This window comes from Oncorhynchus tshawytscha, linkage group LG30 (assembly GCF_018296145.1).
Source record: "Oncorhynchus tshawytscha isolate Ot180627B linkage group LG30, Otsh_v2.0, whole genome shotgun sequence".
Taxonomy (NCBI): Eukaryota; Metazoa; Chordata; class Actinopteri; order Salmoniformes; family Salmonidae; genus Oncorhynchus; species Oncorhynchus tshawytscha.
The window spans coordinates 44,272,970-44,287,597 of record NC_056458.1 but is presented as its reverse complement, the minus strand read 5'-3'; the positions used below and the strand labels follow the sequence as shown (position 1 = coordinate 44,287,597).

General features: G+C 41.6%; 1 protein-coding gene across 3 annotated transcripts in view; it reads left to right on the top strand.

The window, feature by feature from the left end:
- LOC112234658 (glutamate receptor 1) overlaps positions 1-14,628 on the top strand; it is a 105,618-nt gene that overhangs the window by 46,204 nt on the left and 44,786 nt on the right. For all 3 annotated transcript variants that reach the window (XM_024402894.2, XM_024402893.2, XM_042309484.1), the window contains exon 4: positions 12,954-13,141. In XM_024402894.2, coding sequence (XP_024258662.1) covers positions 12,954-13,141 — 188 coding nt within the window. The remainder of the gene's footprint in view (positions 1-12,953; positions 13,142-14,628) is intronic.

Below are 14,628 nucleotides of genomic sequence, written 5' to 3'. Positions count from 1 at the left end.
GTGCTATCCTTCATGATTTAACAATGGAAATAATTCCCAGACTTTATTATGTGCTATCCTTCATGATTTAACAATGGAAATAATTCCCAGACTTTATTATGTGCTATCCTTCATGATTTAACAATGGAAATAATTCCCAGACTTTATTATGTGCTATCCTTCATGATTTAACTCATGTGCATGTATGGCTTTTTAAAGTTTTATGTGTGCTTGTTTTTTTTAAATGGTCGAATTAATAAACTAAACAAAAACTAAAGGTGCTGTAATACATTACCAGTGTTGGGATTAGGTACTTGGGAAAGTAATATATTACATATTGGTTAACAAAAGTACCTTTACAATATTACTTTTTGAGGAAAGTACCGCCTTATATTTAAGCAATAAGGAAACAAGTGGGTGTGGTATATTGGCCATATACCACAAACTCCTGAGGTGCCTTACTGCTATTATAAACTGGTTACAGACGGAATTAGAACAGTAAATAGTATTTTTTTTGTCATACCCGTGGTATACGGTCTGATATACCACAGCTTTCAGCCAATCAGCATTCAGGGCTCGAACCATCCAGTTTATAATACTCGTTATATTACTTTCATGAAAAAAAAATATAAATCTCACAGTTTGTTTGACTGTATGAGGAAGCGAGGCGAGCCGCTCACGCTCTACCAAAGATAGTCTACTTACTAACTCAGGTTTTATCACTAGTTTCTCCTTTCATCTGTGGCGCTGCTTTCCTGTGCTAGTCTACAAGTGCCCTGCCATATATGGGCTGCTTAATTAGCCATATACACCCAGCTAGCGATGAGGAATCGGCCCAGAAGCGGCCCTCTTCCGGGGCTGCCGGAACTGATCGAATCGGCTTGGAATCGGGTGTTGGACTCGGCCCCGGAATCAAAATGAATGACTGCCCAGAATCGGCCCAAGTACATTGGGCTGTTTTCTGTCTACCGGATTTCAGACGACTTTGCCTGCATCTACCAGAATCCCTCCAGAAGTGTCCCGATGCAAATTTAAATAAATGAATACAAAATTACCCTATTTAGTAATTATAAATATTACTATTATACATTTTATACCGACAAATGATACCCATCCACAAAAAAACACTGTGTCGGAGGAAACACTGTACACCTGGTGACCGTGTGAGCGTGCATGTGCCTGGCCCGCCACAGGAGTTGCTACAGCGTGATGGGACAAGGACGTCCCGGCCAGGCAAACCCTCCCCTATCTCGGACGCCGCTGAAATGTTAATTATATAAAGCAGCTGGTGTAAGAGACGGGGAAGCCCTCTATGGGCATTGCTATCACAGAAGTGATCAATGGCAAAGATCAGAGGTGCTCCCTCTATATATTTATATGGACTGCAGCTGTCACGACATTTCTCCAAACAGCCTTTCTCCGCTCGCTCCAGAACTAAATGAGGTAATAAGTTGAGATTGGATTCATGGAAAACACGCGCCCGGGTAGAGATATGATTCTGAAAGTAACGCATGCGTTGTTTGACAAAGTAACTGTAGTAATATTACCCAATTCAGGAAAAAGTTAGTCATCTGATTACAACACGTGTTACTTTTGTGACACGTTACCCAAAACACTGTACATTACTGTGTTCACAAAGTATTCATACCCCTTGACTTGTTCCACATTTTGTTAAAAGAATTTCTCACAATAATGACCCCATAATGACAAAGTTTTAGGTCTTCTGCAGCAGTAATAGTAGTTTTTGTTTTTAGGTTGTTGTTTTTTTGCTCATTTTTTGAAAATGAAATACAGAAATATCTAACTGACATGAGTATTCACAACCCTTTGCTATGAAACTCCAAATTGAGCTCATGTCTAACCACTTTCCTTGGGATGTCACTACAACTTTATTGGAGTTCACCTGTGGGCCAATTCAATTGTTTGGACATGACAGAAAAAAAACACACCTGTCTACAAGGTCCCACAGTTGACGGTGTATGTTAGACCAGAATCTATACCATGAAGACTATCTCTGAGATATAACTGTGATGAGGCATTTATCTGGGGAAGGATATAAAACTATTGAAAGTTTCCAAGAGCACAAACTGAGCAACCAGGCAAGAATGACCTTGGTCAGAGAGGTGACCAAGACCCCAATGACCACTCTGACAGAACTACAGAGTTCCTTGGCTGAGATGGGAGAACCTACCAGATGTCTCTACAGCTCTTAACCAATCTGGTCTTTATGGGAGAGTAGCCAGACGGAAGCCACTCCTGAGAAAAAGGCACATGACACAGAGTTTGCAAAAATGCTTGTGAAAGACTGAGACCGTAAGGCAAAAGATCCTGTGGTCTAATGAAACAAAATGTTAACTCTTTAGCCTGAATGCAAAGCTCTATGTCTGGAGAAAACCGCTCATCACCTGTCTAACACCATCCCTACCCTGAAGCATGGGGGTGGCAGCGTCATGCTATGGGGATGCTTTTCAGAGGCAGGGACTGACTGGTAAGACTGGTAAGACTGGTAAGGATATAAGGAACAATAAATGGAGCCAAATACAAGCAAACCCTTGATGAGAACCTGCTTCAGAGTGCAATAACCCAAAGCATACAACCAAAGCAACGCTGAAATGCTTCAGAACAAACATGTGAAAGTCATTGAGTGGCCCAGCCAAAGTCCAGACTTTAGTCTCATTGAAGATCTGTGGAAGACTTGAAGATTGTTGTTCATGGTCGCTCCCCATCTAATTTAATAGAGCTTGAAAAAATCAGCAAGGAAGAACGGAAGAAAATCCCCAAATCTAGATGACGCAAAGCTGAAACAGACATACCCAAGATGACGTAAAGCTGAAACAGACATACCCAAGATGACGTAAAGCTGAAACAGACATACCCAAGATGACGTAAAGCTGAAACAGACATACCCAAGATGACGTAAAGCTGAAACAGACATACCCAAGATGACGTAAAGCTGAAACAGACATACCCAAGATGACGTAAAGCTGAAACAGACATACCCAAGATGACGTAAAGCTGAAACAGACATACCCAAGATGACGCAAAGCTGAAACAGACATACCCAAGATGACGTAAAGCTAAAACAGACATACCCAAGATGACGTAAAGCTAAAACAGACATACCCAAGATGACGTAAAGCTGAAACAGACATACCCAAGACGACATACTGTAAAGCTGATACAGACATACCCAAGACGACGTAAAGCTGATACAGACATACCCAAGATGGCATAAAGCTGATACAGACATACCCAAGATGACATAAAGCTGATACAGACATACCCAAGATGACATACTGTAAAGCTGATACAGACATACCCAAGACTACGTAAAGCTGAAACAGACATACCCAAGACTACGTAAAGCTGATACAGACATACCCAAGATGACATACTGTAAAGCTCATACAGACATACCCAAGACTACGTAAAGCTTATACAGACATACCCAAGACTACGTAAAGCTGATACAGACATACCCAAGACGGCGTAAAGCTGATACAGACATACCCAAGACGACATACTGTAAAGCTGATACAGACATACCCAAGATGACATAAAGCTGATACAGACATACCCAAGATGACGTAAAGCTGACATACCCAAGATGACACGTAAAGCGGACATACCCAAGACTACGAAAGCTGATACAGACATACCCAAGATACTGTAAAGCTGATACAGACATACCCAAGATGGCATAAAGCTGATACAGACATACCCAAGATGGCATAAAGCTGATACAGACATACCCAAGATGACATAAAGCTGATACAGACATACCCAAGATGACATACTGTAAAGCTGATACAGACATACCCAAGACTACGTAAAGCTGAAACAGACATACCCAAGACTACGTAAAGCTGATACAGACATACCCAAGATGACATACTGTAAAGCTCATACAGACATACCCAAGACTACGTAAAGCTTATACAGACATACCCAAGACTACGTAAAGCTGATACAGACATACCCAAGACTACGTAAAGCTGATACAGACATACCCAAGACGACATACTGTAAAGCTGATACAGACATAACCAAGACGACGTAAAGCTGATACAGACATACCCAAGACGACGTAAAGCTGATACAGACATACCCAAGACGACGTAAAGCTGATACAGACATACCCAAGACGACATACTGTAAAGCTGATACAGACATAACCAAGACGACGTAAAGCTGATACAGACATACCCAAGATGACATACTGTAAAGCTCATACAGACATACCCAAGACTACGTAAAGCTTATACAGACATACCCAAGACTACGTAAAGCTGATACAGACATACCCAAGACGACGTAAAGCTGATACAGACATACCCAAGACGACATACTGTAAAGCTGATACAGACATACCCAAGATGGCATAAAGCTGATACAGACATACCCAAGATGACATAAAGCTGATACAGACATACCCAAGATGACATACTGTAAAGCTGATACAGACATACCCAAGACTACGTAAAAGCTGAAACAGACATACCCAAGACTACGTAAAGCTGATACAGACATACCCAAGATGACATACTGTAAAGCTCATACAGACATACCCAAGACTACGTAAAGCTGATACAGACATACAGACATACCCAAGACTACGTAAAGCTGATACAGACATACCCAAGACGACGTAAAGCTGATACAGACATACCCAAGACGACATACTGTAAAGCTGATACAGACATAACCAAGACGACGTAAAGCTGATACAGACATACCCAAGACGACGTAAAGCTGATACAGACATACCCAAGATGACGTAAAGCTGATACAGACATACCCAAGATGACTCAAAGCTGATACAGACATACCCAAGATGACATACTGTAAAGCTCATACAGACATACCCAAGACTACGTAAAGACTACGTAAAGCTATACAGACATACCCAAGACTACGTAAAGCTGATACAGACATACCCAAGACGACGTAAAGCTGATACAGACATACCCAAGACGACATACTGTAAAGCTGATACAGACATAACCAAGACGACGTAAAGCTGATACAGACATACCCAAGATGACGACATAAAGCTAAAGATACAGACATACCCAAGACGACGTAAAGCTGATACAGACATACCCAAGACTACGTAAAGCTGATACAGACATACCCAAGACGACGTAAAGCTGATACAGACATACCCAAGACGACGTAAAGCTGATACAGACATACAAGATGGCGCATAAAGCTGATACAGACATACCCAAGATGACATATAAAGCTGATACAGACATACCCAAGACGACGTAAAGCTGATACAGACATACACAAGATGGCATAAAGCTGATACAGACATACCCAAGACGTAAAGCTGTAAAGCTGATACAGACATACCCAAGACGACGTAAAGCTTATACAGACATACCCAAGACTAAAGCTGATACAGACATACCCAAGACGACTCAAAGCTGATACAGACATACCCAAGATGACGTAAAGCTGATACAGACATACCCAAGATGACTCAAAGCTGATACAGACATACCCAAGATGACATACTGTAAAGCTCATACAGACATACCCAAGACTACGTAAAGCTTATACAGACATACCCAAGACTACGTAAAGCTGATACAGACATACCCAAGACGACGTAAAGCTGATACAGACATACCCAAGACGACGTAAAGCTGATACAGACATACCCAAGACTACCCAAGATGTAAAGCTGATACAGACATACCCAAGACGACGTAAAGCTGAAACAGACATACCCAAGATGACGTAAAACTGAAACAGACATACCCAAGATGAAAGCTGATAAGACATACCCAAGCTGAAAGCAGACATACCCAAGACGACAGACATACTGTAAAGCTGATACAGACATACCCAAGACGACGTAAAGCTGATACAGACATACCCAAGATGACATACAGCTGATACAGACATACCCAAGATGACGTAAAGCTGATACGGACATACCCAAGACGACATACTGTAAAGCTGATACAGACATACCCAAGATGGCATAAAGCTGATACAGACATACCCAAGATGGCATAAAGCTGATACAGACATACCCAAGATGACATAAAGCTGATACAGACATACCCAAGATGACATACTGTAAAGCTGATACAGACATACCCAAGACTACGTAAAGCTGAAACAGACATACCCAAGACTACGTAAAGCTGATACAGACATACCCAAGATGACATACTGTAAAGCTCATACAGACATACCCAAGACTACGTAAAGCTTATACAGACATACCCAAGACTACGTAAAGCTGATACAGACATACCCAAGACGACGTAAAGCTGATACAGACATACCCAAGACGACATACTGTAAAGCTGATACAGACATAACCAAGACGACGTAAAGCTGATACAGACATACCCAAGACGACGTAAAGCTGATACAGACATACCCAAGATGACGTAAAGCTGATACAGACATACCCAAGATGACTCAAAGCTGATACAGACATACCCAAGATGACATACTGTAAAGCTCATACAGAAAGCTGATACCCAAGACTACGTAAAGCTTATACAGACATACCCAAGACTACGTAAAGCTGATACAGACATACCCAAGACTACGTAAAGCTGATACAGACTGATAAAGCTGATAGACATACCCAAGACGACGTAAAGCTGATACAGACATACCCAAGACGACATACTGTAAAGCTGATACAGACATAACCAAGACGACGTAAAAGCTGATACAGACATACCCAAGACGACGTAAAGCTGATACAGACATACCCAAGACGACGTAAAGCTGATACAGACATACCCAAGACTACGTAAAGCTGATACAGACATACCCAAGACGACGTAAAGCTGATACAGACATACCCAAGACGACGTAAAGCTGATACAGACATACACAAGATGGCATAAAGCTGATACAGACATACCCAAGACGACGTAAAGCTGATACAGACATACACAAGATGGCATAAAGCTGATACAGACATACCCAAGACGACGTAAAGCTGATACAGACATACCCAAGACGACGTAAAGCTTATACAGACATACCCAAGACGACGTAAAGCTGATACAGACATACCCAAGACGACTCAAAGCTGATACAGACATACCCAAGATGACGTAAAGCTGATACAGACATACCCAAGATGACTCAAAGCTGATACAGACATACCCAAGATGACATACTGTAAAGCTCATACAGACATACCCAAGACTACGTAAAGCTTATACAGACATACCCAAGACTACGTAAAGCTGATACAGACATACCCAAGACGACGTAAAGCTGATATAGACATACCCAAGACGACGTAAAGCTGATACAGACATACCCAAGACTATGTAAAGCTGATACAGACATACCCAAGACGACGTAAAGCTGAAACAGACATACCCAAGATGACGTAAAACTGAAACAGACATACCCAAGATGACGTAAAGCTGAAACAGACATACCCAAGACGACATACTGTAAAGCTGATACAGACATACCCAAGACGACGTAAAGCTGATACAGACATACCCAAGATGACATAAAGCTGATACAGACATACCCAAGACGACGTAAAGCTGATACAGACATACCCAAGATGGCATAAAGCTGATACAGACATACCCAAGATGACATAAAGCTGATACAGACATACCCAAGATGACATACTGTAAAGCTGATACAGACATACCCAAGATGACATACTGTAAAGCTGATACAGACATACCCAAGACTACGTAAAGCTGAAACAGACATACCCAAGACTACGTAAAGCTGATACAGACATACCCAAGATGACATACTGTAAAGCTCATACAGACATACCCAAGACTACGTAAAGCTTATACAGACATACCCAAGACTACGTAAAGCTGATACAGACATACCCAAGACGGCGTAAAGCTGATACAGACATACCCAAGACGACATACTGTAAAGCTGATACAGACATACCCAAGATGACATAAAGCTGATACAGACATACCCAAGATGACGTAAAGCTGATACGGACATACCCAAGACGACATACTGTAAAGCTGATACAGACATACCCAAGACGACGTAAAGCTGAAACAGACATACCCAAGATGACATACTGTAAAGCTCATACAGACATACCCAAGACTACGTAAAGCTTATACAGACATACCCAAGACTACGTAAAGCTGATACAGACATACCCAAGACGACGTAAAGCTGATACAGACATACCCAAGACGACATACTGTAAAGCTGATACAGACATACCCAAGATGACATAAAGCTGATACAGACATACCCAAGATGACGTAAAGCTGATACAGACATACCCAAGATGACATACTGTAAAGCTGATACAGACATACCCAAGACTACGTAAAGCTGAAACAGACATACCCAAGACTACGTAAAGCTGATACAGACATACCCAAGACGAAAGCGACATAAAGCTGATATACAGACATACCCAAGACGACATACTGTAAAGCTGATACAGACATAACCAAGACGACGTAAAGCTGATACAGACATACCCAAGACGACGTAAAGCTGATACAGACATACCCAAGACGACGTAAAGCTGATACAGACATACCCAAGACTAAAGCTGATAAGACATACCCAAGACTGAAAGCTGACAGACATACCCAAGACGACGTAAAGCTGATACAGACATACCCAAGACGACGTAAAGCTGATACAGACATACACAAGATGGCATAAAGCTGATACAGACATACCCAAGACGACGTAAAGCTGATACAGACATACACAAGATGGCATAAAGCTGATACAGACATACCCAAGACGACGTAAAGCTGATACAGACATACCCAAGACGACGTAAAGCTTATACAGACATACCCAAGACGACGTAAAGCTGATACAGACATACCCAAGACGACTCAAAGCTGATACAGACATACCCAAGATGACATACTGTAAAGCTCATACAGACATACCCAAGACTACGTAAAGCTTATACAGACATACCCAAGATGACGTAAAGCTGATACAGACATACCCAAGATGACTCAAAGCTGATACAGACATACCCAAGATGACATACTGTAAAGCTCATACAGACATACCCAAGACTACTTAAAGCTTATACAGACATACCCAAGACTACGTAAAGCTGATACAGACATACCCAAGACGACGTAAAGCTGATACAGACATACCCAAGACGACGTAAAGGTGATACAGACATACCCAAGATGACATAAAGCTGATACAGACATAACCAAGATGACTCAAAGCTGATACAGACATACCCAAGATGACATACTGTAAAGCTGATACAGACATACCCAAGATGACATAAAGCTGATACAGACATACCCAAGACGACGTAAAGCTGATACAGACATACCCAAGACTATGTAAAGCTGATACAGACATACCCAAGACGACGTAAAGGTGATACAGACATACCCAAGATGACATAAAGCTGTAATCACCGCCAAAGGTGCTTCTACAAAGTATTGACTCAGGGATGGGAATAACTTAGATGGTTCTATATTTCATTTTCAATAAATTAGCAAACATTTCTAAAAACATGTTTTCCCTTTGTTATTATGGGGTATTGTGTGTAGATGATTGAGACAAACATCTTTTTAATCCATTTTTGAAATTCAGGCTGTAACACTACAAAATGTGGAATAAATCAAGGGGTATAAATACTTTCTGAAGGCACTGAATATGGGGGAATACTGATGAGCCAGGGTTATAGATAAGGGGAAAGAACGGCATTAATCCAGGTGGTTCAGCTGCATTCACACGTCATCTGTCTACGTTCTAAGTCATGTTCCTCAAAGAGAGAAGAAGAGAGGTGAGGAAGGAAGGAGGAAGGAGCGGGGGAGAAGTTCTCTCCACTTCATAGATCTTTCTCACTGTCATCACCCCAGACTCCAGATTAACCCAGTGCAAAAATACTCAGCATTTCCATTTCCAGTATTGAAAGGGGGGGGAACCAAATGCTACATTTGGTCGTTTTCAAACTCAGGGCCCTTGGGAAAGCAGATATGAAGCAGCACATTTACTTTGGCTAAGGAGAATACACAGGCATTCAGGCAGCAGCACCTCAGCCTGGCTGTCGCAGTTTTAGGTGCGGTGACAGTGATTTCAGGTGACTGCCGTGAAAACAACCGGAGCAACTCTGCCTCGTACACAGTCTTCTGTGTAGCTCTTGAAATCCTCTGTTCTCTATATGCAGCAGTGCTGTGCTAAACAAACCACTCCTGATCACAAAAGCATTACACCTTTGTAATACCAGTTTATTTACTAATCTACTTTTAAAGAAAAGAGTACATGTGTGTTCAATAGAAGATGAGAGTAGAGGAAATCAACTGAGGCTTCACTGGAAAAGAGATGTAAAGAAAGAATGTGTAAAGGAAAGAGCTGTAAAGAAAGAATGTGTAAAGAATAGAGATGTAAAGAAAGAATGTAAAGAAAGAATGTGTAAAGAAAAAAAGATGTAAAGAAAGAATGTGTAAAGGAAAGAGCTGTAAAGAAAAGAGATGTAAAGAAAACAGGTGTAAAGAAAGAATGTGTAAAGAAAAGAGATGTAATGAAAGAATGTAAAGAAGATGTGTAATGAAAGAATATGTAAAGAAAAGAGCTGTAAAGAAAAGAGCTGTAAAGAAAAGAGATGTAAAGAAAACAGGTGTAAAGAATATAGATGTAAAGAAAAGAGATGTAAAGAAAGAATGTGTAAAGAAAGAATGTGTAAAGAAAAGAGGTGTAAAGAAAATAGTTGTAAAGAAAAGAGGTGTAAATGACAATTTAGTGACTACAAAGGATCAAAAGAAAAGTTCATATTAAGATCATTTTACTCGTCAATTGTTACCCCAGGTCCAACTGAATTACTGACTACTGCTTTATCCAAACCTCTGAAAGACACTCGTACAGTACATTTACAGGCTGGAGAGGTTGGATCAGGGGACTGTTATATACATATAGAGGCTGGATCAGGGGGCTGTTATATACATATAGAGGCTGGATCAGGGGGCTGTTACATACATATAGAGGCTGGATCAGGGGACTGTTATATACATATAGAGGCTGGATCAGGGGACTGTTATATACATATAGAGGCTGGAGCAGGGGGCTGTTACATACATATAGAGGCTGGATCAGGGGGCTGTTACATACATATAGAGGCTGGATCAGGGGGCTGTTACATACATATAGAGGCTGGATCAGGGGGCTGTTATATACATATAGAGGCTGGAGAGGTTGGATCAGGGGACTGTTACATATATAGAGGTTGGATCAGGGGACTGTTATATACATATAGAGGCTGGATCAGGGGACTGTTATATACATATAGAGGCTGGAGCAGGGGACTGTTACATACATATAGAGGCTGAAAAGGTTGGATCAGGGGACTGTTACATACATATAGAGGCTGGAGAGGTTGGATCAGGGGACTGTTATATACATATAGAGGCTGGATCAGTGGACTGTTATATACATATAGAGGCTGAAAAGGTTGGAGCAGGGGACTGTTACATACATATAGAGGTTGGATCAGTGGACTGTTATATACATATAGAGGCTGGAGCAGGGGACTGTTATATACAGTACATATAGATGCTGGAGCAGGGGACTGTTATATACATATAGATGCTGGATCAGTGGACTGTTATATACATATAGAGGCTGGATCAGGGGACTGTTACATATATAGAGGCTGAAAGTTTGGAGCAGGGGACTGTTACATACATATAGAGGCTGGATCAGTGGACTGTTATATACATATAGAGGCTGGATCAGGGGACTGTTACATACATATAGAGGCTGAAAAGGTTGGATCAGGGGACTGTTACATACATATAGAGGCTGGATCAGTGGACTGTTATATACATATAGAGGCTGGATCAGGGGACTGTTACATACATATAGAGGCTGAAAAGGTTGGATCAGGGGACTGTTACATACATATAGAGGCTGGATCAGTGGACTGTTATATACATATAGAGGCTGGATCAGGGGACTGTTACATACATATAGAGGCTGAAAAGTTTGGATCAGGGGACTGTTACATACATATAGAGGCTGGATCAGGGGACTGTTACATATATAGAGGCTGAAAAGTTTGGAGCAGGGGACTGTTACATACATATAGAGGCTGGATCAGTGGACTGTTATATACATATAGAGGCTGGATCAGGGGACTGTTACATACATATAGAGGCTGAAAAGGTTGGATCAGGGGACTGTTATATACATATAGAGGCTGGATCAGGGGACTGTTACATACATATAGAGGCTGAAAAGGTTGGATCAGGGGACTGTTATATACATATAGAGGCTGGATCAGGGGACTGTTACATACATATAGAATTTGGATCAGGGGACTGTTACATACATATAGAGGCTGGATCAGGGGACTGTTACATACATATAGAGGTTGGATCAGGGGACTGTTACATACATATAGAGGCTGGATCAGGGGACTGTTACACTGGGTGCCCGTGGAGCAATTGTTGTGGGAGGTTAAGTGACTTGCTAAAGAGGAACAACAGCAGGCAATGGCATCTAGGATTAGATACCAGCAACCCTCTGATTGTTCGCTCACTTCCTGAAAGATTTTGTTCCCTGTCAGTCCCAGGATTCAAACTGGCAACCCTCCTACTGCGATTTCGCCTTTCCCGAGTGGTGCAGCGGTCTACGGCACTGCATCTCAATGCTAGAGGCATCACTACAGACCCTGGTTCGATTCCAGGCTGTATCACAACCGGCCATGATTGGGAATCCCATAGGGCGGCTCACAATTGGCCCAGCGTCGTCCAGATTATGGTTTGGCCGGGGTAGGCCTTCAATATAAATAAGAATTTGTTCTTAGCTGACTTGCCTAGTTAAATACAGGTTAAATAAATAATACAAATAAGTGCTAGGCTACCTGCACCCCGTCACCTAAGTGTGGTTTTACTTCACCTAAGTAAAGTACATAAGTGTGGTTTACCATCAAATATGCCCAGACTAATTAGTGTGTACCTTCGGTGTTTGTCTTGTAGGCCTGACAGTGCTGCAGAAGATTCTGGATACAGCAGCAGAGAGGACATGGCAGGTGACATCAGTGAACCTGGACAGTGGTATGGATCAGGTGGCCTTCCTGAAGGTGGTTCAGGACCTAGAGAAGAAGAAGGAGTACAACATCATCCTGGACTGTGAGCTGGAGAGACTCAACTTGATCCTCAACCTGGTAAATAACATCAGATTGATAGACAGTCCAGTAATGAAACAAGGGGGAGGTGACTATTGAGAGCTTAATGCATGAAGAGATGGTCTGTAAACTACACAGATTAGTTCAGTAATTGGATTGGATGGGTTCACACCAACAAGAAGACCATGCAGCTAGAGAAACAAAATAAACCCTTCCTCCTCTTACTGAGTCTTACAACTCAAACTATTGACAAAGGTTCAGTTACAAGGGTTCAGTTTGAACACTGCTTGGTACTGTTATAGTGTGTCTGTTCTATACTGGGCCAGTCTCAGGGGGACAGTGGAGGGAAGTTTGTAATGAAGACAAAGATAGATGTGTATGACTTGGATTCCATGCTGCTGCTGGAAGATCATATCATCAGCCAGTTCTCCAGGGACAATATTGTTCCCTGGTACCATTTATATATTGTACTATAAATAGGAATCACCACACTGAGTAGAGTTGGACTAAAACTATTCAAAAACCTAGTTTAAGAAACATTCATAGCAGACCTTTTTATAAATGTAGTCTATCTTGTTTGGGAGGGATAACAGTTCCTTTGAGCTATTTTGAATATGTAAAATCTCTTTTGTCCCGTTGGGCCAGTAGCCGAGAGGTCACTGGTTCAAATCCTTAAGCCGACTCGGTGAAAAATCTGTCGATTTGCCCTTGAGCAAGGCACTTAACCCTAATTGCTCTCGTACGTCGCTTTAGATAAGAGCTTCTGCTAAAATGACTAAAATGTAAAAATGTCATGGTTTCTGAATAGCAGAGAGCTAGTGAAATTAGCATATTCAAAAACATATAGTTTACAGATATGCATTTATAAATATGGTCAGGCTCAGTTATCCCTGACGGGCTGCTCCATTCTGTCTCCCAGAGGCGATCCAGGGCCTATCCATCACAGGTGTACTAGTGATTTTGATACAGATTGTGAACATGTAGTCATTAACGCTCTAATTGGGCTTCCCACAGTGACAGATGCCAAATCCTTCCCAGCCTTCCACGGTGAGTTGTTCCAGCTGCCCTCTTTCTGCTGAGCACTGATATTTTACTCAGACATGCAGGCAGAGACAGGAGATGAGTAATTCATTTCCTCAAAGACGGGAACAATTAGCTCCTATTTGGGAGGACTGCGATACATTTTTTTAAATGTAACAATTATTCAACTAGGCAAGTCAGTTAAGAACAAATTCTTATTTGCAATGACGGCCTACCCCGGGAAAACCCTAGGGGTGGCAGGTAGCCTAGTGGTTAGAGCTTTGGACTTGGAACCGAAAGGTTTCTAGATCAAATCCCTGAGCTGACAAGGTTAAACTCTGTCGTTCTGCCTCCTGAACAAGGCGGTTAACCCACTGTTCCCCATTAGGCTGTCATTGTAAATAAGAATTTGTTCTTAACTGACTTGCCTAGTTAAATAAAGATATATATTAAAAAAATGTAAACCTAACCCGGATGACACTGGGCCAATTGTGCACTACCCTATG